This window comes from Pongo abelii, chromosome 13, assembly GCF_028885655.2.
Source record: "Pongo abelii isolate AG06213 chromosome 13, NHGRI_mPonAbe1-v2.0_pri, whole genome shotgun sequence".
In the NCBI taxonomy this organism is placed as follows: domain Eukaryota; kingdom Metazoa; phylum Chordata; class Mammalia; order Primates; family Hominidae; genus Pongo; species Pongo abelii.
Window position 1 is genome coordinate 122,221,779 of NC_071998.2, and position 25,398 is coordinate 122,247,176.

General features: G+C 59.5%; 1 protein-coding gene across 3 annotated transcripts in view; it reads right to left on the reverse strand.

Moving 5' to 3' along the window:
* Positions 1 to 7,180: 7,180 nt before the first annotated feature.
* FIBCD1 (fibrinogen C domain containing 1) overlaps positions 7,181 to 25,398 on the reverse strand; it is a 36,719-nt gene continuing 18,501 nt past the window's right edge. For all 3 annotated transcript variants that reach the window (XM_063714097.1, XM_063714096.1, XM_063714098.1), the window contains exons 6-8: positions 15,090 to 15,186; positions 9,965 to 10,144; positions 7,181 to 9,058 (exon numbers count right to left, since the gene is read on the reverse strand). In XM_063714097.1, the coding sequence (XP_063570167.1) occupies positions 8,799 to 9,058; positions 9,965 to 10,144; positions 15,090 to 15,186 (537 nt within the window). In that variant the 3' untranslated portion in view covers positions 7,181 to 8,798. The remainder of the gene's footprint in view (positions 9,059 to 9,964; positions 10,145 to 15,089; positions 15,187 to 25,398) is intronic.

Here is a 25,398-nt window from a genome sequence, read left to right on the forward strand (position 1 = left end):
CTACCCAAATCCAGTTCTTCTAAGCTCTCGTCCCCCAGGGATGGAGTGACCTCCCTCACGTGCTGCCAGGAAAACCTTTCCATCAGGGCACAGGCAGAGTGGGGGCTTCCACGAGGTGGCTTTCTGCAGGGGCCCAGCCCCATTCCCTCCTCCCCATAGGAAGCACTTTGCTGACTGCAATGTGGACCGGGGACCGTTGCATCCTGGTGGATAAATCCACCCGGGAGTGGCCTCTGGGTGTCTAGAAAGGAGACACCCTGACACAGAGCAGGCCCTGGAATGGCCCTTCACCCCTTTTAGGGGTTCATGCACCCCTTCAAGAATCTGCTAGAAACTGGGGATGCTCTTCACTGGACAGGCGGCCCCAGCAGAGTCAGGGCTTCAGGCCCCACAGCCAGGAAGCGGCAGGAAAAGCACAGGGGTGAGGCTGGGTCCCAGCCCTGGCAGGGCTGCCGTGACCAATCTGTGCTGCCCTGGGCTGTTGGCAGGGGAGGCACTGGTGTCCCCTCTCTGGGCCCTCCCTCCCTGTGCTTCTGTGTGCCCTCTGACTGCCCATGCCCAGCTTCTGCCTGGGCAGGGTCTGAGCTGGGGTTCCTGCTGGGGACAGGGCGGCTGTGCTCACCGTGTGGCTGGGACTGCTCCCAGGAGGGCTGGCTGGTGGATCGCTGGGCTCCGGGGCTGGGCTGGGCAGAGCTGCTCTGGGTCCTCGTCCAGGAGACATGGCCCCTGGGTTCTCCCTGCTTTATATGGCCCGAGGTGCGCTTGCTGCTGTGCCGACTGCCTGCTGCGCATTCCTGACCCTGGGATTCCATTGGGGACGCCGGTGGTGAAGGGGGGCAGTGCTGACTGCGTTGATAAAATCTAACACAGGATGTAGTCTGATGAGAGGGCAGGCGGGCTGCCCTTTGGAGGAGAGCGGACAGCATCATTAACTGCAAATTGCAGGCACAGACCCTCGAGTCCCTTGGCGGGGGTTCCAAGCCCACCCTTCACCCTAAGGGTCCTGCCTTTGTTGGGTTGGCACCTCACGCTCCAGAGAGGACATAGGGTGGGTGGACATCTACCCGACACACCTACTGCCCAGCTAGCAGGATGGCTCTCATGGGCAGGAAAGCCACAGAAACCCATGAGGCCCGTGTTTCACAGGCACGGGGCTGCGCGGCTAAGCCAGGTGCACTTCCCTGGCAGGTGGAACCCTCAGCGGCCTGTTACCCAGGAACCAACCAAGGGGGCACAGCAGATGCCCAAGACAGCAGTGGAGCATTTGCCTGTGGCCCCATGCCCTGGGTGGCCCCCCACTGTCACCGAGGGTCACCTCTGGGAAGCCAGCGGGAGGACCCAGCCTCTGCTCCTCGCCGGGCAGAGATTCTCCTCCACTGAGAGCAGGCGGGGGGGTGATGAGGTGGCCCCACCCCACCACTGTCGGGAACTGAGCACAGAGGGGCTCCCCCAGTCCAGGGGCCCTCACCCAGCCGACTACCCCTGCATCCGGGGTACTGGGGGGTCAGAAGTCATGGGAATAGAGAGCCTGTGGACACTTCCCCAGAGACCTGAGGAAGGCGCTGGAATCTCGATCCCCCTTTGGGGCTGAGTGCCCAGGTTCGGGCAGAGGGTCTGCGGATTGAAGCCGATGACTGAGTTGTGCTGGCCAGAACCAGCTTCCATCCCCCAGGCCAGGGCTGCCTCCGATGGCCTGAGGTGCCCCTGTCCTGTGTGTGCGTGTGTGTGTGTGTATGCACCCACATGAGTATGTGCACATGTGTGTACGTGTGTGTGCTCGTGAGACGGGAGGTGTGGTGTCCTGTCTCCCTGGTTAGTGCTGGTTGATTCTGACAGCGGGTGCCAGTTATCCATGGGGTGCCGCCCAGGGTGGGTCCCTACTGTGCTATGAGCCTGGACCGGATGCCTGCCCTCTGGGTGCCTCAGTGCTCCTGTGGTGTAAAATGAGGTTCAAGTTCCCAAGCTGTGCTTTGCCGAATTCCTCAGGAATGGCCATGGAAGTTGGGGAAGGCAACATGGGGTCCAACCCCGCAGGCACCCCTCTGTCCCACAGGCACCCCTCTCCCCTACAGGCCACCCCTCTGCCCCTCAGGCCAAGCCCCACTTTCCTGTGTTTGACACGTTGGGCTCCCAGAAAAGGTTCTGCTTTGAAACCACTGGGGCCGAGTCCTTTTTCAGGACTGAGGTCTGTGGCTCTGAGAGGTGTCCACAGAACATCCTACATGTGAGGGGCTGGTCTGGGGTGGGAGCAATACTGGGGTGAGGATAGGGGTCCCCACATGGCCCACATGTTCCCCAGCCTCAGGTCCCCGCCTGCCCCCTTCAGACTGGGGGTGCCTGGAGCCCAGTCAGGCATTGGATTTGGCACCAAACCTGCCGACTCCAGGGGCTTGCCGGGTCCCCTCCACCCCTGGAACTCCTGGACGGAAAAATTGCTTTCAGATGCCCTTCCTGGGCCCCTGGAAGCATCTGGGTTCCCCCACCTCTTGAGCAATTGGGGGTGACAACTGTGCCACTGTTTCTGCCACCACCAGCCAAGATGGGCAGGGTCTGGGCTGCCTGGATGCACAGGGTGGCCGGGGCTAGATCAGTCCAAGAGTGGCAGTACCCATCAGGGAGGCTTCCAGCGCTGGAGGCTTTTCCTGCTGTCGGGTAAATGTAGGGAGGTGAGGCGCGAGGGTGGTGGGGCTGGTGGTACAGGAAGCCGCTCTGGGGGGTGGAGTCAGTGGGCCACCCTCGAAGCCTGTGGGGTTCCCTCGGAAGCTGTCCCGACACGGGTCCAGGCCAGGTCCCTGCATGGCCAAGCTGACCAGCAGCCCCTGCTTGGGATTCTCAAAGTGAGGAGGCTGGGACTGGAGTGGCAATGCCTGCTTGTGCTAAGCCCAGGCCCTGGCCTCGCAGACCCCTCCCTCCCAGTCCCCTTTAACCACATGGCACTCCCGAACTGGGTTCCATGCCCGGCTCAGCCACAGCCAGCCTCCACCTCACTGAGCTTCCGATTCTCCGCCTGGCTGGGCATGACAGCAGTGCCCGTGTGGTGGGGTGGGGTTGTCAGGGTGGCATGGTGCCCGCTCAGGCGGTGTTCACTGCTGCTGCTGGGGAGGGTGCAGGGTGGTGGCCCCCATCTAAGCCCGGGTCCCCTGGGCCGTTGGCAACTGCCGCTCCGGTTCTGCTGGCCGAACCCCTCCTGCCCTGGGAAGCCGCTTCCCATGCTGTTGGGCACCATTTCTCGCATAAATGCATGAACCCTTGTCTGAGGACCTCTGTGACTGAGTCCTTGAACCTTTCCAGGAGCTGCCTCAGGCTGGTCTGGTGGTTGCGGGAAAGGGGCTGAGTTGGGCACACCTGCACCTGGCGTGGGTGTGGCACGTGAGGAGGCAGGTGGCCATCATCTGTGACTTCCTCAGCCTGGCTCAGGAGTCCCCTCCCCAGGCGTCTCCACCTCTGCCCCTCTCACCTCTGCCCCCTCCCACATCTGCCCTTCCCACCTCTGTCCCCCCACCTCTGCCCCTCCCTCCTCTGCTCCCCACCTCTGTCCACCCACCTCTGCCCCTCCCTCCTCTGCTCCCCACCTCTGTTCCCCCACCTCTGCCCTTCCCTCCTCTGCCCCCTCGCCTCTGCCCCCCACCTCTGCCCCTCCCTCCTCTGCTCCCCACCTCTGTCCCCCCACCTCTGCCCTTCCCTCCTCTGCCCCCTCGCCTCTGCCCCTTCCTCCTCTGCTCTTCCCTCCTCTGCCCCTCCCTCCTCTGCCCCCACCTCTACCACCCACTCTGGCCTCCCACCTCTGCCCCCCCACCTCTGCCCCTCCCTCCTCTGCCCCCCCACCTCTGCCCGTCCCTCCTCTGCCCCCCTCGCCCTCCCTCTTCTGGCACCCCCACCTCTGCCCCCTCAAGCTGTCAGAGCAGCGGGCACTGTGCTGGCTGAGTGAAAGTCCACGGTGGAGGGAAGAGTGGGATTCGTGTTCTGTGAACCCGGACTTGGAAACCTCCGGCCGCACAGGCGGGTGTGAGACTCCCTGGCTGCCCGCCCCTGACAGGTGCCAGACAGGCCGAGCACAGGGCAAGGCCACTGCCGCTCTTTCTGCTGGCCCTGTGCGGCACCTCCAACACAGGCACTCGATAAATATTGGATTTTATTAAATAAACTCTGGGGATTGTTTTATCCATAAGCCTCAAATTGGTTTTATGAATAAATAGCCATTGGGGACTGTTGATTCAATCAACTGTCTCAGTTCCTTGGAACTCTAGCCCCAGCCACAGGAGGGATCCACGGGATAGTTTATCACCCCGGGGACCCGGGAGGGATGCACCGATGGAGCAGGCCCTGGGTTCATCCTCCAGAGCCCAGACCCCGGGAGGACCAACCCCGCTGGGCGCAGCTTGTGCAGGAGGCAGGCCCTGCGTCCGCCTGACCAGGCCCAGGCCATCTTTGCAAAGCCCAGGACTGGCCCAGTCAGAGGGTCTTGAGCAGCCCCGGTGGGTCCAGAGCTATCTGCCTTTTGGCTGCTCTAATGAAAATGGTGGCTGGGTGCAGTGGCTCATGCCTGCAATCCCAGCAATTTGGGAGGCCGAGGCGGGAGAGTGGCTTGAACCCAGGAGTTCAAAACCAGCCTGGGCAACATAGCTAAGACCCCGTCTCTACAAAAAGTAGAAAAAAAAATTGCTGGGTGTGGTAGTGCGCACCTGTAGTCTCAGCTACTCAGGAGGCTGAGGTGGGAGGATCGCTTGAGCCCAGGAGTTCGCCGCAGTGGGCAGTGATTGTGCCACTGCTCTCCAGCCTGGGTGACAGAACAAGACCACCTCTAAAAATAATGATGAGAGGAGTTCAGGGGAGACAGAGCAAGAGGCAGTCCTGGAACACGTGGGTATCTGATCCACTCAAGCTCTGACATGAGGTGTGGAGTCAGGCTGGAGGCAGAGACCGGAGCTGGGTCACCACGAGACTTTATTAAAGACAGAACGCACAGACACCAAGTGCCCACAGCCTCGCCTAGCGACACTCCCATACCAGGCTTCCTCCACCAGTCGCTGTGCTGGCCCTCTGAGCTCCCTCTGCAGCCCTGGCCAGCGCTGTGTGGCCCAAGTCAGACACACCTGTCAGCGCAAGGGGGGTCCAACGTGGCCAGCCTTGGGCCAGAGCTCCCGACACTCCCTACAAATCCCACTGAGGCCCGACCTCAGCCCTCTGGGTTTGCCAAGTCCTGCCGGCTGCTTGGGCCACACAGTTTGGGGACACCCTTGTCTCTGAAAGCAGATGAAGAAATGGAGGCCCTGGGGAAGCCTGGTCCACTGAGGCCAAAGCCACTTCCTGTCTCCTTGTTCTGGGTTCTGTGTGTCCCCTGCTGGGTCCTCCTGCTGGTGCATTGCTCCTGGGTCATCTCTGGCCACGGGCATTCTTCATGTCCCCGGTCCCCCCATCTCACACAGACAAACGGTACCTCTCCTCTTTCTTCCCCTCCCTGGAGCCAGCGTCCTCATGGTTTGAGATGGTTCAACAATCCTCCAAATCTCTGCCTGCTCAGACACGCCCATGGGTGACAGGGCCTCCAGAGACCCTGGCTCCCAGCTTCCAGGGCTCTGGCCCCAGCCAAGCCAGCCAGAGGCCTATGTGGATGAGGACAGGTGGCAGGAAGGGTTAGGGGGACCAGGAGGAGGTGGGCACTGGCGATACAGCTTTTGTCCCAAAGACAAACATTATAAAACCGATTTACACGCAGGTGCAGGGGAAAGCCGTTTGAGAACGGCTCACAGCTCTGTTGCTTTGCTGTTCTCCAGCTGAATGTGCTGAGGTCACCAGCATGGAAACCAAGGTTCCTTCCATCCTCTGGACCCTGGTGCTCAGGCAGTTAGCTGGGTGGCCTTTGGTGTAACTCTCTGAGATGTGTGTGAAGTTTAGGGGAAACGAGGAAGGCCACTGGCTGAGCCACAAAACCTACCTGTGCACGTGGAGAGGCAACAGCGCAGGTGCACCGCCTCCAGGTCCCAGTGTGGCGATGCAGAGACCCCTCCCACTCAGCTTACTCCCCTCAAGTGAAGCAGCAGGAGGAGGCTCAGTCAGGCGGCATTGTGGGATGGAGGGCCGCAGGCATCCACCCTCAAACTGGGCCCCGGGGGACAGGGTTTGGGGCCTGTGGGTCCCAGGCAACCCTGTGCACACGCTAGCCCTTGGCCTGGTCACTCAGCCCACAGATCTCGAGCTGTCCCTCGCCCAGGGCTCTCCCAGCATCCCCATCCTCCTGTCTCAGATGACAGCCATTTGCACTGGTATCAGACTGTAGGCTCTGCAGGGCTAGGGTGAGAGGCTGTGGGCCGGAGCAGGTGCGCAGGGACCGTTTTTCCCCAGTGCCAGCCTTTGAAGGTGCCCCTGGGGAGGGTGGGGCCAGTGCACTGGCCTGGGCCCTCCCCACCATGTCAAGCTCTGTGCCCATTCAGCCGGTGCTTGGTAGGGCCGTGTGCCCTCTCCTGGTCTGGGACAGGGCCTGGTGCTCTAGGGCAGTAACAGGGCTCTAGAAAGGACAGGCATCTCCAGTGCAGCCAGCCACTGAGGACAGATGCTGCCTGGACCTAGACCACAGGCTCCCAAAGGCCACCTCCACCTGTCCCCGGCCCCTTGCCAGGCTCCAGCCATGGTGCAACTGTTCCGCAGCCAAGCCCTGGCATGAGGGCCCCGGTGCCTCCTGCTGCACCCACACATCTGTGAGTCCATTAACTTCACACTCACCAGGAGTTTGTTTGATGACACATCAGAAAGCGCTGGCACTTTCTAAGCAGTCGCCGGCGCAGTCACTGGCATGGGGAGGCTGGTAGCTCCTGCCTGGGGCCTGTCAGTGGGGGGCTCCTGGGATGAGAACTCGGGTCCCACCCAGCCCCTGCAATGTGACAGAGTGCCCTGGGAACCCAGGTGGTCTGGGTGGGCTCCCTTAGCTTCTAGATGGTGGGAAGAGGAGCCGAGGAGGGATTTCCCTTTGAATCTCGTGTGGTCATTTTACCCACATCTTGCTCCTCGTGGCCCCGCACCTGGCCTGCTCCATCCACCACCCCGGCCACACTAGGCTGCCACTGCCTGATTCTTGGCTGTATCTGCGTCCAGCTGAGGACCGAGAGGGCAGGGACCAGGTCCTGTCCAGCACGCAGGGCAGGTTGGGCCCACGGCAGAAGGAAGGGCTGCAGACATCTGCGCATGTGGATGACCTGGTGGCACTGGGACAGACAGCCAGGTCACACGGCCTGTCCCACCATCCCCCTAGTGGTGCCAAGTCAGATTTATTGTTTTTTAAGCACAAACTTCGGTGGGAGGGGAAGGGAGAACGGAACCCCACCCCCGCCAGGCACCTGCCGTCGGGTGTCCTTTGGAGGAAGCCACCTCCCCTCCTGCCTGAGGAGAGGCTGCTAGGCAGCTCCCCAAGGCTGACTCCAGCCCTCTCGGAGGCCCCCCATCAGGAGGCCTTGGAAAAACCGCCCTGCGTCTGGGCCTGACGCAACACACGCGGGTCCAGGGCTGCTGAGCAGACAGCTGAGGACCCGGCTCCAGCCCTGCCCTTGTGGCTGCTGGTCCTGGGAGCCTGCGGGTCTCACCTCTGCGTGTGCGCACACAAGGAGTGGGGATGACAGCGTGCTGGGTGTTGGGAGGATTCAACAAGAAAGTGTCCAGGTGGTGCCTGGTCTGGTGCCCCAATCCCCCCGACCCCATTTGCCCGGTGAGGTGGTCCCTGTTCCTTGACTACTTGCTGGGCCGGGCCTGGCCTGGGTCCAGGTGGCCACAGTCAATGGCAGGGGTTGGCCTCCTTGTGGAGACAGCCACCTCAGGGAGGGGGCCACCACCCCCAAGGCCCTCCTGGGAGGCCTCAGGACCCTGGAGTACCTGGGAAATTGGTGGTGGGGTGGTACAAGCCTCATCCCAGCCCTGCCTAGGCCCCAGCCCAGAAAACCAAGAGCTTCCCATTAGCACAGCCCAGACCCACGGTGCAGGGCCCCACCCACCTTCCAGAGGCAGGAGAAATGGGATGGCAGCCCCGGCTGCCCCAGGTGGGAGGACGGCTGGGAGCTGGGGGGGGAATGGGTTGGGCCTCATTTGAGACAGAGCAGGTGGGCACAGCAGGTAAGGGGAATGCAGACCCCAGGCCTGCCGGGGCACAGGGTGGTGGCCTCCAGGGAACTGGTCTCGGCCTTGGAGCCTGGGTCCCCAAAGGCAGCAGCTCCCCGTCCTGGCCTCCGGGCATGGTAGGATGGGGCCACCCAGCCCACAGCCAGGCTGAGGCCCTTGGGGGAGAGGTGGGTTCTCTGGGCACCAGGGAAATGGGGGTGGGGGTTGGCATTGGGAGGGCTGGAGGATACTGGCCTCAGACCTGACCTCAGAGAGACCTGACATTCCCCACAATCTGCTAAGAGGGCTCCCCGGGAGCTGTCTGCCCCCTGCTCTCTGTCCCCATAACGCTGGGTGTTTGGCTGGGCAGAGCAGAGGGCTGCCTGGGGCAGACTCCACCATCCTGGCTAGGGGACGGCAAACAGCACAGGAGCTACAGTGGGGGCAGGCAGGAGTTGGCGTCGTCAAGTTTGCCAGCCCCCATCAGCAGAGGCAAGAGATCAGTTAGCTGCCAAATGGAGGGGGTGGGGACGGTCAGAAGGTGATGTGTGACTTCACCAGCCCAGGGGAGCTTCGTGTCAGGGATGGCCCGGCCCCTCCCTATTGGAGAGTGGGTCCGCCAGGCACAGGTGGGTGGAGAACATTCACGAAGGAGTGAGGTGGGGTCGGGGATGGGGCGATGAGGACCAGCAGGGCCAAGGGCAAGGTGCACCGGTCTAGCGGTCCTCCCGGACCGGCCGGATCTTCATCTCAGAGAACTTGAGTGAGTACTGCCAGCCGGTCCAGGAGGACCACTCCACGCCGTCGGCATAGGAGGCGTGTGCACCGCGCAGGTACTGCCCATTGAGGTTTGACGTGTGGCAGTTGCGGTACCACCAGGCGCCGCGGTAGAAGGCCGCGCAATTGTTCTCTGAGTGGTCGCTGTCACGGTCCTTGGTGGTGAACCTCATGCCGCTGTGCTTCAGGAGGGAGTCGCCTGCGCAGGGGTGCACAGAGGTGTGGGCACGGGGGGCACGGGGACGCCCACTGGTATTGCATGTGTGAGCAGACACCGAGACACTGCACGTGAACCTGGACATGAGTGCATACACGTACGCACGTGCTCACACATACATTGGTGTGCACCCGTGCAAGCACACCCGCCCTTCCACACCCGGGTGTGTCCATGCACTCACATGCACGCAGTCCTTCCTCAGGCGTGCCTGGGGCTGCCCCTGGGTCTAGGTGGTCTCTATCCCTCCCCCGACTTTTCCACATTCCCTCTCCTGCCTCCTCCTCCTCGGCCTGAGAGGGGGAACCCAGCTCAGGGGGGTCCAGCCACTATACTTTAGAGACCCAGCGAACCCGAACCCTGGGTCTCCTGATTCCTGGCTCTGGGCTCAGTTTCTTCATCTGCAAAACGGGAAAACACTCCAGGCTCTGCTGGTTTCGCCTTGCAGGGGTGAGGACCAAGCAGGACTTGGAGGTGGAGGCAAGTAGCCTTGACCTGATCCCAGAGGGCCGAAGGGCATAATTAACACTATTATGAAAAACGAACAGTAGATTCACAGAAGCTCATTTTTTATGACATGCAACTTAATCAATTGATGAAGACAAGGATTGAGGAATCCTTGGTAAGGAAGAAAATTTTCCCTTTTCTGTCTTGTTCACTCTTCCAATTTGAAAAATTTATTACTTAAAAAAAATTTAGATTGGTTTCAGGCCTCTGATTGTGATGTGGGGTTGGTAGTTTATCAATGTTTGTTATTTTTCAAAAACCTGATTACTTTCAAAGGGGGAAAAATCCATTAGCCTTGATCATTTTGGAGGGCAGGACCTCCTCCGTCCTCCGTCCTCCCAGGCCGCCCCCCTTTCCCCATCCCTGCCGCAGCTGGAGCCTCACCTGCAGTGCCGGAATAGTCAGCCACGGTGAGCGGGTACCCGTCTTCCTCAGGGTCCACGGAGAACAAGCCCACACCGAAACTCCCGTAGCGGGCATAGGCCGTGCCATTCTCGAAGTCCTCCAGGTCCACGTGCAGCTCGTAGGCAGCCTGTGTGGTCAGGGCGTGGATCCTCTTGAGCCCTAAAGTTGGGGGGGAAATGGTGGGAGAAGCTGAGGGGCATAGGAAGCGACTCCCCAGAGAGAAATGATAAATGACAGCTGAGCTCATGCAGTTGGGAACAGAAAGGGACAACCACCAAGTGCGTGCAATCAGCCCTGGGCTACTTCCTTCTTTGTTGGGCGAGCCACTGAGGACCGACAGTTTTCATGTTTGGTTTTCTCTGTTCCCTTTAAGTGGAGCTGTGATGCTTTTCAAACGTTGGGGCTCTGAGCTGGCGGGAAGACTGCAGGAGGCGGGAGGAGGTGGGGGTGACAGCACCCTTACCCAGACTCCAGCCAGAGCCAGACAGGATCCGGTGTTCGCATTTTCCTAAACCTGGCCTCTGGGCCTTTGCACATGCTGTTCCCTCTGCCAGGGATGCTTGTCCCTACTCCTCCTCACTTGGTTACCTTCTGTTCATTTCTGGAAGGCTGCCTGACCTCCCGTCGGCGTTGAGGACCTCCTCTGCCAACACATGTGCCCCTGTGGGTGTTTATCTTTCAGGGTCCCGGCTGCCTGTCTTGTCAGTTTCCCCACCAGTGTGGAATTCCCGTGAGAGTGGCGTGTCCAACCTAGCCACTGCGGACCCCAGTGCCTGGGGTGGGGCCCAGCACAATGGTGCTCCCCCAGCGCTCGCTTAGTGAATGGGAGGCAGCAGGCGGCACCCTCACCCCTCTAGGCCGGCTCTGCGCCCCCAATCCCACTCTCTCCCTCCTGCTGTCCCCGCCCCACCTCAACTCTGCCCTGCCCATCCCAGGGTCTCATGCCAGGCCTCCCCTACTATACACACACATGTGCTCAGACACCCAAGACGCTTCACTGCTGGTGTGGTTACTCTTGATTAAGAGGGCATTTAATGAAATGATTTACAAGTTAGTAGCAGCGAGTGGTATTCCATCTGCTTCTCCCTCCTGCCTGCCTGTCCGTGGTTCCGCACCTCCCGGGGTCAGTGTGTGCCGGCCGGAGGCTGTGCAGATCCTCCCCCATCCCGCCTGGACAAGAAGCGTTTGGTCCCAGTCACCAGATCCAGGGACCAGGAGCAGCCGCTGTGGGAGGAGTTGCAGCAAAGCTGACCGCACGACCCACGTTCTTCCCCAAGGACCTGCCAGGGCATGGGCTTTGAGAGCCTAGGGTCTCACCCAGGGTCCCCACCTCCCTGACTCTCCTGCTGCTGAGTCTCAGGGCAGCCGCTCTCCCTCTCTGGGCCCCAGCTCGGCTAGCACAGGGCTGATGTGAGGGGCCAGGGGAACGTCATACACAAATGGCAGGCGGGAGGTAATCATGACAACAGCCACCACCTGGATGGCACTCGCAGGGGCCCAGCACCGTTCTCAGCCCTTGGTGCAGATGAGTGAATCCAGTGGAATTAGAGTGAGTCCGATTTAATTACAGAATCCCTGGGCAGCTCTTCTGGCAGGGCTGGCCCACTGCACACATTATCCAGGTGCTGACTGCTGCTTCCCAAGGCCCCGGGGAAGGAGTGCCTGTTAGTCCCTATTTTACAGGGGAGGAAAATGAGGCCCAGGGAGGTTAAGGAGCTGGCCCAGGTCACGCGGCTGCTGAGTGGCATTGCTGGGATTTGAACCCAGGCAGAAGGGCCCCGAATCCCCGCTGCTATTCAGACCTTACCCAGAACAAATCAGACAATGCAGGAATAGGGAGAGAGGGAGACCGGCACCCCGGGGATACTGGAAGATTCCTTTTCCCACCACTAATTGGCCACTGGGGCCCAAAGACCACCATTAGCCACTCCTCTGGGTTGAGTGACAATTCATGAGCGGTGTCCCGGGGGCTGCTAGGCAGGACGCCCGAGGGAGGGGTGGGTGGGGACCGGGGGCCTGGGCTCCGCTCTGTCTTTCCTCCAGTCCACGCCACCTCCTCCCTCCGTTGCCTCCCTGCCCTTGCTCTTTGGCTTTCTCCAGCTCTCCCAGCTCTCCCTGGCCTTCCAGGACCGCCCCCAGCCACGTTAGCTGTTCTTCCCAGATTCCCTGGGCCCCTGATCCAACTCCTTCACCAGCTCCCAGCTCAAATCGCAGAGAGCAAGAAAGAGGGTTGATGGCTTGAAACAGACAGGAAACCACTAAGACCCTAAACTTCACATGTCCACTCCAGTGGACTTCCGGCTGGACTAAAGCTGTCAACCTAAAACGACACTAGAAAAACAGAAGAAAAGGCCAGGCACGGTGGCTCACGCCTGCAATTCCAGCACTTTGGGAGGCCAAGATGGGCAGATCACGAGGTCAGGAGTTCGAGACCAGCCTAGCCAATATGGTGAAAACCTTGTCTCTACTAACAATACAAAAATTAGCTGGGCGTGGTGGCGGGCGCCTGTAGTCCCAGCTACTTGGGAGGCTGAGGCAGGAGAATCACTTGAACCCGGGAGGTGGAGGTTGCAGTGAGCTGAGATCATGCCACTGTACTCCAGCCTGAACTACAGAGCGAGACTCCGCCTCAAAAAAAAAAAAAAGAAAAAAAGAAAGAAAAATAGAAGAAAAAATAGAGGAGACTTAAAAAAAAAATAAAACTAGGAAGGGAAGGAAAGGAAAGCAGGGGCTAAAACCCAGAAAAAATACGAAGAAAAGGGTGGCAGAACTGAGTGCATAAACATCTTAAATTTCTAGGAAATGAATAATAACATGAGCCCAAAAAAGAAAAAGAAAAAGCTGAAAAATGGCCAGAAGTTAATACCTATCATGTGTTGGACAAATGATCGATAATCTTAATATATAAAGAGCTTCCCTGACTCAATAGGAAAAGACAAAGCACTCATTGAGAGGGGATGGGGAGGGTGGTGCGGTAGAGGAGGGACCGGCGCTGTTGACATTCCTGTCAGGGCTCGTCTGCAGGATGCTGGAATCAGGACCTGCTTAAACGCTTCCTCCCGCATCATCTGCAGCTGTTGATAGATTTCAATTAAGATACCATGAGCACCGGCATCACCGCTGCTCCAGGGGGTGGGTGGTGGTGAGGGCATGCCTCGGCCCTGCCGCCTTGTCCTTATCTTTACCCCCAGCTTGGGGAGCCTGAGGCAGGGTCTCCCCATCTCCCCTCCTTGCACCCACCAGGTTCGGGGATGAGGTGAGCTTGGCTGGGCGCCAGTGTGTAGACCCTGCTGGGGCTCCCCCGACCCCAACACACGCAGGCTTGGGACAAGGGACCTCCCTTTCCTGAGCCTCAACTTCCTCATCTCTAAAAGGAGGGGACGACAGCAGGGCCCCCAACTAGGTGGGTGTGAGGCTTTGGGGACAATGTATGGCAAGCATGTAGCTGGGTGCTCAGTGGGTCGGGGGTCAGCATGGGGTGTGGCCATGAAGTCCACACAGAGTGTGACCTTCCCTGTTGTTGGCAACCCCTGGGTACCAGGGCACGGCAGGTCGGAGAGGGCCCTGCCCTCGTGGGCCGGGGTAAGGAGGGGGCATGGGTGGCAGATCTTGCCCAGGGGCCTCCATGCACACAGAGGGGCGGCTCTGCCTCGCCACCCCAACCCTGCCTTTGGGGCCCCCGACCCCCCGTCTTCCAGGGGTGTCACTGAACATCCTTACAGGCCTGGAGCCCTCCTGACCCCGGCTGGTGCCCAGACCTGTGCTCTCAGCCTCTCAGGTGATGCTTCCCGCCAGCCACGCCGACCCACCCTCTCCTTCCCGCCCAAGCTCCCCCTACCAGCTCTGACCCCGCTGGCTCGCAGGGGAGTTCCTCAGATGTCCACACCTGTCTCACCCTCTCCTTCCACCACCAGCTCTGCCCCGCACTGGGGAACTCCCAGGATGTCCTCACCCTTCTCACCCTCTCCCTCCCTCCCACCCAAGGCGCCCCCTCCGCCGCAGCCCCCCGCCCCCGCCCCCACAGCTCATGGAACTCCCTGGATGTCCACACGCACCCAGGGGGCTTAAGTGCAGGAGGACACTGTGGGGCATTCGAGGCTGCCCAGATGACACTCGGGGCACACGTCCCCCAGCACCTGTGCGTTTCATGTATATTCAAAATCTGCAAGGGAGTGACTGCTCCCGGGGGTACAGGGTTTCCTTCTGGAGTGAAGAAAAGGTTCTGGACCCAGTGGCGATGGTTGCAATATTCTGAATATACTAAAAACCATGGGGTCATACACTTCCACACAGGGAATTTTGTTGCTTGTAAATAACATCTCAAGAACAACCAGAAAAATCCACCTCACTTCAAGCCATAGCCACTTCCCAAATATATATAGGTAGACAGGACCTCAAAGTTGTGATTCTTTTAGGATGTTTTGTTAAGATAAATATTTTGTTTAGGTAAATGAAGTTTTGTTTAGAATATTTTGTTTAGATAGTGAAATGTTAAAAAAAAAAAAAGAAATGTTAAGGACTTTCAAAAATTTTAAAATACTGAGTGAATTTAAACGTAAGTAATGATATTGACAGAACCTTCTGAGCTCCTACTTTGTGCCTGGCAGGGACTGTGTCCCAGTGGCAGGAAGGCGTGCAGTTGCCTCCAGGCCCAAACAGGAGCCCTGGCTGGGAGCACCAGTGGCCACTCTTGGGAGTTCCATGCCTGGTGTCCCTGGCACCCTTGGGCACGGTGGTGCCGGGTCCTCCTCTGTCCTCCTGCTGCCTGGGATGTTGCTGACCACCTGCCCAAGCTTGCTTGATTCAGGACAGCCAGCAGGTCCCAGGGCGACCCCGGCAGGAACCAGCCTCCAAGGGCCTGTGGGACCCTCAGCCTTTATGAGCAGTGGGAGCCCACCCACGCCGACACTTCCGTTGGCAATGTCTGGCCTCATTCCTTCTGAATGCCTGTCACCTTCATGCATGACACCTGTGAGCTGGCTCAGGTGTGCCGAGGCCAGGGCAACCCAGCCCAAACCCATTCAGGGAGCAGCTGGGACCCAACTGTGTCCGGAAGGCATGGGGAGGAGGCCCACCTGGGCCGGGTGGTGGGCGGGCTGCTCACCTAGCCAGTGCTCCCCGGTGAGCCTGCCGAAGCCGTCTCGGTACGCGTCCCAGCCCCGGAAGAAGTTCACGGAGCCGTCCTCCCGGCGCTGAAACACCTGCAAAGGGAAGATGGGGAAGGGGCATTGGCACCGACCATCCCAGGACTCACAGCCCACCCGGACCCACCCCGCCCAGAGACTCCCCTCACCTTGCTCCCGACCTGCCCTCTCGGGAGGGCAGGGGCCTGGCTGCCCACTTCCCGCAACAGCCCCCGGCCAGGGGCCTGGAAAACAGCAGGGGCTCCAGAGCCTCGTGGTGGCTCAAGGTGGGATTGACCAAATGCCCACAGGCCCCCAAAATGGCTCCTCAGGGAGGAATTCCAGGCTGGGCATGGTGGCTCATGCCTGGAATCCCAGCAAGGAAGGCTGAGCCCAGGAGTTCGAGACAACATAGTGAGACCCTATCTCTACAAAAAATTTAAAAAATTAGCCAGGTGTGATGGTGGATGCCTGTAATCCTAGCTACTTGAGAGGCTGAGGCAGGAGGATCCCTTGAGCCCGGGAGGTTGAGGCTGCAGTGAGCTGTGATCGTGCCACTGTACTCCAGCCTGGGCTCTACCTCAAAAAAAAAGGGCAGGTGGGCTGGGCACGGTGACTCACGCCTGTAATCCCAGAACTTTGGGAGGCCAAGGTGGGTGGATCACCTGAGGTCAGGAGTTCCAGACCAGCCTGGTCAACATGGTGAAACCCCATCTCTACTGAAAATACAAAAACTAGCCAGGCTTGGTGGCGGGCGCCTGTCATCCCAGCTACTGGGGAGGCTGAGGCAGGAGAATTGCTTGATCCCGGGAGGCGGAGGTTGCAGTGAGCCGAGATCATGCCACTGCACTCCAGCCTGGGTGACAGAGCAAAACTCTGTCTCAAAAAAAAGGAATCTCGGTGGGGTGGAGGAAGGCCGGCTTTGGGGGCATCTCCAGCACTTTGCTCTGGGCCTCAGTTTCCCCAATGGTCAAATAAAGCGGGGGCAGGGTCTTAATATCTTTTTCCAGGTCAAAACAAAACTGAACAAAAGTCTATCCTCCAGTTTTTAAGAACCGAGAGCACCCCCAACACACCCCAGGCTTGGCCTCCAGAGCCCTGTCCCTCAATAAGCTCCCCTTCCCCAAAACAAGCCTGCACAGGGGTCGGGGTGCTGGGAAACCGGAGTCCAGGTGGTGGCTCAGGGGAGGACGAGGAGCCCACAGCTGGCGGGGTGTGACTTGGGTACCAACGAGCGCTGGGGCTGCCTCTGTTCTTCATTTTAATAACATTCTTGATTTGGGAGTCAGGAATCCCATCGGTTAAATTGCTTTGAAATAAGTACCACGCTGGTCCGGGCCAGACTGCCTGGAGTATTTACAGGATCCGCTGACAATCCGTCCCGGCTGGCCTCCCCAGCCCTCCCAGCCCTCTTTCTGTTTAACAAGCCTTTTCCTGCTTTATTCTCCGAGGCAGCTCAGTGGCCCGGCCGGCCTCCATCTGTGTCAGAGTCTGATGTGTTAGAGATCTGGCTGCGGCACCGGCGAGCTGCCAGTTTCATTACTAAGCAGCCTGATTTCAGTCGCTCGGAACTGCCCGGGTGCCTGGTCTGACCCGAGGCGTCTGCCATGTGAGCGTTTGCTGATGCTCTGAGCCCTGCTTTGAGCCCTCGGGGACGTGTCCGTCACGGCGTTTGGGCAGCTCTGACGTCAGGGAGCTGGAGGGAGATGACACCTCCTTTTTCGTGCTTTGCTGCCTCAAACCTGGCCCAGCTCTGAAATCTGAAAGTCCTCAGGAGTGACTGGCTCGGGGCGGAAGGAAATTCGATCAGGCTCAGGGAGATCTGAGGAGCGGTGGAGAGCCGTATTGATGGCCGCATATTGGGACCCTGAGCACGCACCTTTTCAAAGGCCTAATCCTGGCAGAAGCTCAGGCGCTCCCCTGAGAAGGCAGCGGGCAGTAGGAGCCTGTTTCCGCAGGAGGAGGGGAGCTAGAGGGACCGGCAGGCCCAAAGCCCCCTGGGATGCCTGGCTGGCATTGGCCGTCGGCTGGGCCTCTGCCCTGGGGACTGGGGACCTGGGCATGGCTCAGTGCTGAGGGAGTTCCATAAAGGAGTTCCTGAAGGCAGGGGAGCCCAGGGGTTGTGGATCTGGGTTCCAGGGCCCCAGCTTTGCCTCAAAGAGCCCTGGCGAGTCCCCACACCTCTCCGGGCCCCAGCACCCACGTCTGTAAAGCAGAGATCATAGCCACGCCTTCCTCCCAGGCTATGACCATCCACCGAGAATAAGCTCAGGCCTGGCACATAGTAGGTGTTCAGCAAGTGCCAGCTGGATGGCCCAGGCCTGGGCAAGGGCTCCTGCCTCCCCTGCTCCTCTCCCGGACTCTGGTCTCCACTCTCCCCCAGCCCTCCCGAGGGGTCTGTCCCAGCCTCTCATTCAACAGATGTTCCACCGAGCATCTCCTGCCAGGCACCAGCTGCAAAAGCCAAGTCAGCGGGTACGAGGTCACGGTTCTGCCTTTGGGCACCTTAGGGCAAAAGAACAGAGGAGACACCCGTGCTCAGGGGACCCCAACCGGGCGAGAGGCAGGACAGACTCGGTGGGTGGGGACAGAGCAGGTCTGCCCAGCAGGGTAGCCCTGGAGGAGTGGCAGGGTCCTGGGCCCTGTGTCTGCCTGCTGCAGGGGCAGGAATTGCGGGGAACTAGGCCACAGTGGGGTTAGTGGGGACACCCCAGCAGCCAGCGGGCGTGCCCAACCAGGGGCGGGTGAGCTGATGTACAGATGCCCGGCTGTGCATCTTCCAAAAGGCTCAGCGGGACCATCCAGAATGAGAGCAAGAAGCCCCGGTAGCCCAGACCACAGCCTCCGAGAGGATCCCCCAGGCTCTGCCTCCAGCACTCACTCCCACCACTGGGACGCCTGGAACCAATGCTGCCATTTACGTAACTCGCCATACCCCAGCCCTGCCCTGACTCCTCAGGATGTGGCGGGAGGGGCCGTTCCTGCCCCTGCACCCCGGCTGATGGGATGACGGGCAGTCGAGACTCAGCGCGGGGGCTGCGTGCTCTCTGCGTGCCCATGTCCCTCCCCAAACCCTTTCCCCGAGCCCAGGCACCCCACCCTTACAGGGCTGAGGCTCGGACACTGGCCAGCGGCCAGGCGGCCGTGAGCGGCAAAAAGCGGGGGCCGACTACATCTTGTGCCCTCAGTCCCATGACAGTCTGGACCTACCCTTGCCACCAGCGCCCGAAGGCTAATGTCCTGACACCATGTCCACACTCACGCTTGGTGGCAGGTCCACTGACCAGGATGGCTGTAGCCTTGAGTATGCCCCTCTACCCAGGCTTCTGGTGCCAAGAGCTGGTCCCTGCACCCACAGTCCTCGGTCCCCTCTTTCCCACTGCCCTCCCAGTCTGGGTGCCAGTTACAGTGACCCCACCATCCCCCCGGGGCTCCTCCTTGGTGCCGATCAATTGGGGTGAGCACACCTGGCCCCCTGCCTTTGCCTCTGCCCGAGGAAGGACACTGAAATCACACATGTCCAGCACTCCTGTTCATGTAGCCCGAATCAACGCCCACTTAGAAACTGCAGCAATTGGCCAGGAGCGGTAGCTCATGCCTGTAATCCCAGCACTTTGGGAGGCCAAGGCAGGCAGATCACCTGAGGTCAGGAGTTCGAGACCAGCCTGGCCAACATGGTGAAACCCTCGTCTCTACTAAAAATACAAAAATTAGCTGGGCGTGGTGGCAGGTGCCTGTAGTCCCAGCTACTTGGGAGGCTGAGGCAGGAGAATCACTTGAACCCGGGAGACGTGATTGCAGTGAGCCGAAATCGCGCCACTGCACTCCAACCTGGGTGACAGGAACGAGACTCTGTCTCAAAAAAATAAAAAAATAAACTGCAGCAACTGTCGGCCAACGTGGGCACTTTTAACGTGTGCAGTGACGGATTGCGGACCCGCTCTTGAGGCACCAAGACACATCTGTGGTCTGGCCTTGGAGAAATGACCTGCAGACCGACCATGTCCCAGAGAGATGCAGCTGATGTCACCACACAGGTCCACGCATCCAGACTCCAGCCTTAGCTTAATGCAGAAGGACGTGCATAGATATTTTCTTTTTTCTTTTTTTTTTTGACACAGAGTCTCGCTCTGTTGCCCAGGCAGTGCAGTGGCACGATCTCAGCTCACTGCAACCTCTGCCTCCCAGGTTCAAGCAATTATCTGCCTCAGCCTCCTGAGTAGCTGGGATTACAGGCGCCCACCACCACGCCCGGCTAATTTTTTTTGTATTTTTAGTAGAGACGGGGTTTCACCATCTTGGCCAGGATGGTCTTGAATTCCTGACCTCGTGATCCACCCGCCTTGGCCTCCCAAAGTGCTGGGATTATAGGCGTGAGCCACCGCGCCCGGCCTGAGTGCACTGATATTTTCTATCATGTTCTACTCCACTCTATTTGACTGAAAAAATAATGTTGATCAAACCCATTGAGCTGATTTTGCCAGTGGCCCACGGAGTACGCCCGCAGTTTGGGAACCGCTGACAGCCTTTGCCGCCGGCTGTCCTGATTTCTTGGTTCACACCCCGAGTGACTGCCTGTGCCGGGCCCTGTGCTAGGATCTCAGGCTTGGAAACCCTGCCCCGACCTCGAGCCAATGACAGCCCAACGTGGCCTGACTAGTGCAAGTGCTGAGCACAGCCCAGATCGTCAGGTGGGTTCTCCCAGCTTCCCCTGCGTGGGGGAATGTTTAGTCTGACTCTGAGCCCAGGATAAACTGCAGCTGTGGCTTTGTATTTCTGGCAAACAGCTTCAGCGACACTGGACCTTGGTGACGCCAGATGCCTGGATGTGGCCAAGCACAGAGGGCTTTAATTACACAGCGAGGACCAGCGGGATGGGAGGACAGAGGGAGGAAGTAAGGAAAGGATCCAGGCATCCACTTCCCTTCTTTCTGCCCCACCCACCAAACGTGAATCCCCACTGGGCAAAAAGGGGTGGGGAGTCCGGGCACGGTGGCTCACGCCTGTAATCCCAGCACTTTGGGAGGCTGAGGCGGGTGGATCACTTGAGGTCAGGAGTTTGAGACCAGCCTGACCAACATGGTGAAACCCCATCTCTACTAAAAATACAAAAATTAGCTGGGCGTGGTGGCATGCGCCTGTAATCCCAGCTACTTGGCAGGCTGAGGCAGGAGAATCGCTTGAACCCGGGAGGCGGAGGTTGCAGTGAGCCGAGATCGCACCACTGCACTCCAGCCTGGGCAACAGAGTGAGACTCCGTCTTAAAACAAAACAAAACAACACAAAATGGAGGCGGGGAGCAAAAGGTAGGGAAACAAAAATTACTGATTCATTTTCAGGCCAAAATATGAATTGGTCCAGCTCCGGGCGGCGTCTCTCTTGGGTCCCGGCTGGAAAACGATCGAGTGAGTAGAAACACTCACCGCGGCCGCGGCCTCGGGCAGATGCCACGAGTGGGAAGACAGACAGAGAGTGTTTTCTTGGTGCGGATTCTCAGAAGCCCGCCGCCCGGCGCATCTTGGAAGTGCCGCTTAGAGGGGCTCTGCCAAGGGAGAGCTGGGTCCACATGGTCCTGCAGATGGTGCTGGGCGGGTTCAAAGGAAGGAGTGATGGCTCTGGATGCGGAGGAAGGAAGACAGCAGCAGCCACGGACGGCCCTGTGTTGTCAGATGGGGCCTGGGGACCAAGGGAGGCGGAGATGCCTCTGGGCCGCTGCAGCCTCACGCTCCGCAGGTTGCATCCCGCCCAGGGCTGCTTCTGCAAACAGACCCTGACCAACCAGCTGCTGCTTTGCCACTGTGCCCAGAACATGCAGCTAGCGTCCTGAGCACGGAGCTGGGCTCTGTGGTCACCCTAGCATCCGGCCAGTGCCTTAGAAGATGACCACGGCCTTCCCCACCACAGCCCTAGAAGGACGACTGGTGCTCCCATTAGGCAGATGAGAAGACTGAGGCTTGGAGGAGTGGGCAACCTGGGTGCGCAGGGCTGAGATGGTCAGAGGAGTGGGGATGAGAGTGCACGCTCAGTCCCAGGGAGCTCCCTGGGCTGGCACCCAGAAGACCTGAGTTCTACCCAGACTCCAGCCAACAGGATACGTGGCTTCTCCCCTGCAAAACAAGGGCTCCTGCACAGCACCCCGTGTATGCTCGGGCTCACAGGGATGACCTTGGCCCTCAAAGCTCACAGCCCCATGAGAGACAGACGCACAAGCCAGCAGCCATAGGGCAGAGCAGCTCCCACCCTGGCACATTCCTCCAAACCCCAGGCTTCAGTTTCGTCATCTGTAAAGCTAGGATTATAAAAGCCTCAACCCACAAAGTTCTGACGAGAATTAAATGTGCTGGTGCACAGCATTTAACAGAGCTTGCTGGGAACCCTGAGGAGGAGTGAGTCCCTCTGCTGGGGCAGCTGGAGGTGGTTATCTGGGAGGGCTCCCTGGAGGAGGACACGCCTGGCTGAACGGCACATTAAGCAGAGCCTTGCCAGCTGGTCAGATGAGCTGAAACCCAAGGAATGGGGGATGGGTGGGTCCAAACCCTATGAGATTGGGAGAGAGGGTCTCCAATGCCTTAGAACAGCCCCCTGGAAGCAGCAACTACGGTTTTTCCTAGACGGTGATGAAACTGCTGCAGAAACCAGTTACAGACAGGACTGTGTTGGTTGTGGAGCTGTGGCCTCCCCCAGCCTCCCCCAGCCTCCCGGGCTTTCTGATCAGGTGATTCTGGGAGGGGGGCAGAGGGGTCCTGGCAGAGGAGGATTCATGTTTTTAAAGAACAAAGAACTTGGATGTGTGAGCTACGGCAGCCCTTCAAAGGCAGCCCTGGGGCGGCTCTGCGGCATTCCCAGGAGTCTGGCTTTTCCTTAACTCCTTTCTGGACACCTCTGGGCAGTGCCCCCAGGGAGGCCTCTGGGCTCAGTCAGGAACAAGGCAGAGCTGAGTTCGAATCCTGACTCAGCCTCTCACAGGCCACGTGACCTCGGACAGGTCGCAGAACCTTTCTGAGCCTGTTTCTCTCTGCGTAAGCCCCTGCAGGGCCAGTGGGGAAGACGCAATCAAGTCAATGCGTAAACAGACGGCGCACAGTAGGTCTAACCAACATCACCACCCTCCCTTCAGAGCCAGCTGCTGAGCCCAGAAGGAAATCGGACCCACTCCTTGTTTTTGACTGAAAATGGTACCCCCGGGCTTGGCGCCCTGCCGTCATTCCCAGGCTTGGCAGTCGGCGCCTGCCGGCTCTTGGCACAGCACTGCCAAGCTGCTGTTTCTCGGGTGCTGAGCCACGTCGGGCACGGGGCTGGGCCCTGCACGTGCATTGTCCCGTTTCCGTTAAAAGTCTGAAAAATCCAAACTGCTCCCCACGGAAGCATGCTTTCTCTGCGCGATGAACGAAGGAAATGTGAGGGTGTTGTCCCCGGTCACCAGTCACCTCGCCATTATGAATGTGTGTGTGTGCTCCGAGGACCATTCCCCAGGCAGGGTGTGGGCCAGGCAGCAGCGTGGGGACACTGTGGCCCACCAATGTCACAGCAGATCCCCTGCCACCACTGCCTCTGGGACAAAGAGGGCTGGCCGCAGCTACGGCCCAAGTAGGAAGGAGCTAACATCTCATCTATTGGACCCCGAGGTCCTGCTGCTCAGCCTCCCCGGCACAGGGGTCCAGGCTGGCACCTGGGGAGGCCCCGGGAGCTCTTCATCCCTCCCCGAGCCTGAGCCTGCTGTCGGGCTCCTCTGATGTTCTCCATGTGAGGGCAGGATTTTCCTCCCGGCCTGGAGAGCTCAGGTGGGGGGAAGTAGGGGCTCCTTTCCAGGGGATCCAATTACAGGCAGACGTGAGCTGGCTCACCTCGCACACAGGAAGCACCTGGCGGAGTACGGGGCCGCACAGAACAGGGTTTGGGCCACTTGGCACCGTGGTGTTGGGGGACGTTGGCTGTGCCTGGGATCTGAGCAGGTGGGTATAAGGTCCTATCATGGCCACTCCAAGTCCCTGCTGAAGGACATGTTGATCTGGACCCAGCATGTGTGACCCCGGCCAGTGACTATGCAATGTTGAGGGCTTGGCAGTCAGGCCTGGGGGGCAGCATTGCCCCCGGCAGATTGCGGTGGGGACAAGACTGTGCAGCAGGGCAGGGAGGCTGGGTGGGGGCGGGGAGCCCAGGTGATGAGGCCGAGCAGGGGCCCTCCTTCCGCACACCTGCAGCAGGTTCTGGGCACAGCCACCCCGTTCCCCAGGCCCTGCAAGGCAGGCAAGAGGGCCGCCCCACTGGACAGATGAGCAAGGGGCCCTCCAAGAAGGGATGTGACCCTCGCATCTCACACAGCCAGGGGCGCTGGGGGTAGGGGGTGTGGGCTGGCAATGGCTGGCTTTATCCCACTCGGCACCTTCTGAACAAGGACATCCGGCCCTTCTTTTTACCACTCCGCCTCCCCTTGATTATAAGATGCTACAAGGCAGAGCCAGAGCCTGTGTTCACAGGGAATCCCCAGGGCTCAGCACTGACTCCCTCCCAGCCCTGCTCCCTGCTTACTCCTCACAGGTGAGCAGCCTGTGAAGGGTTCTGACTTTGTCCACATCTGCAGAGCAGCTCTATATAGTACCCATTTTACAGATGAAACAAAGGGAGACTTACAGAGGTAAAGCTACACAGCCAAAGGGTGCGAACAGCCATCATCCGGCAAGCATTTAGAGAGCGCCGCGGGTGTGCAGGTGCGGTGCCCGCCCTGAGCTAACATTGCCACAGGAGGGTGTGGTCCCTGCCCCTGGGACTCCTGCCACGGAAGGGCAGGACCTGTGATGGGGGTGATGATGGGGCCTGAGGATCACCTGCCACCTCCCCTGCCTTGTCCTGGACCCAAACCTCCTTAAACTAGATAGGCCAGTAGCACCAAGCCACCGTGGCCCCCAAACAAGCCACACCGTCTCCTCCCACCCCCCACACTGGAACAGGGGTCTCTCCTCTGAGCCCTGGGGCTCCCCAGGGCACAAGTCGGCTTCCTTGTCCTTCTGTCCACCAGGCTGGGAGCTCGCTGACCTGTCTAGTCGCTGCTGACCGCCCTGGCCCTGGCTTGCTTTGGGCACTCAATGTTTGAACACGAGAATAAGCCTGTGCCACTGTGGGTGGCCTGGAGGCTGCTGGGTGACCTTGGGCACATCCCTGGCCTTCTCTGAGGCTTCCCTGCCTGCTTCCAGGGATTGAAGGCGCTGGCGTGACGCCAGGGGTGGGGGACAGGGGTGTATGAACTGTAAAGTGGCCCTGGGGACAGGGCTGCTGAGTTCCACCCTCGCCCACGCAGGTCTCTCCAGGAAGCAGGCTCTGGTGAGTGTCCAGCCCCAGGGTCTCAGGGCACAGTTCCAGGTGCCCTGTCCTCCAGGAAGGATCAGGTGGCATTGGCACTCAAGGCCTGGCAGTTCGGACAGGGACTCTAATGAGGATGGATGGTATCTGGGGATGGAGAGGCAGCAGCCAGCTCCTTCCCAAACAAAAATTGAGTTTCTGAGAGATTCCGTGTGGCAGGGGGGTGATCCTGACAGATGTCGAGCGGTTCCTGGGAAAAGATTGCTTCTGATGGAGGCCCAAATGGATATTAACGCTCACTGGCCAGGCAAGCACTTCTCAGATGAGAATGGCCTCTCTCCTAGGGCCCCCGGAACCGGGTGTCTGAGCGCCAGGGCTTGGGGGAAGTTCCTCATCAGCTCCTCTCCAATCGCCCCTGAAGCTGAGGCCGTCGGAATGACCCGCCTCCCAGCCCAAACCCTGATTGACTTCCCGGGAGATCGGCTTCACGTCCACCGGAGTGGAAGACACATGGCCCGCTCCAGCGTCCTGATCTTTCATTAAGCCTGTCCTGACCCTGAACTCTGATTTCTGGGTTCGGCTGGTGCCTTCTCACTGTTCCGCCCGCCAAGGGGTTCCCAGAAGCAAATGCCATAACTCAGACGTTCTTGGAGTTAGGAAAACAAAAGAGCTTTTATCCCCCAGACGCAGCTCCAGTACATTTTTAAAAGCTCTCCTCTGGAGCTTGAAGACAGGTTTAGAGATGTGTCTGTCTTTGGGGTCTTGTGGGGATTCTCTCTGCTCTCACACTGGCTCCTATCACAGCAGGCTCTGCCTTGCTGGAGGACTCGTCTCTCCACCGCTCGCCTGTGTGGGCCTCCCCGCGTCCTGCCTCTGCTGGGGACCGCTGACCCCTTTCAAAACTGACCCAGGCTGCCTGCACCCCTGCCTCCCCCAAAAGCTCCCCGCCGAGAGGCTTCCCTGTCTCCTGTTCCTCGGTCACTTGTTTCGTCT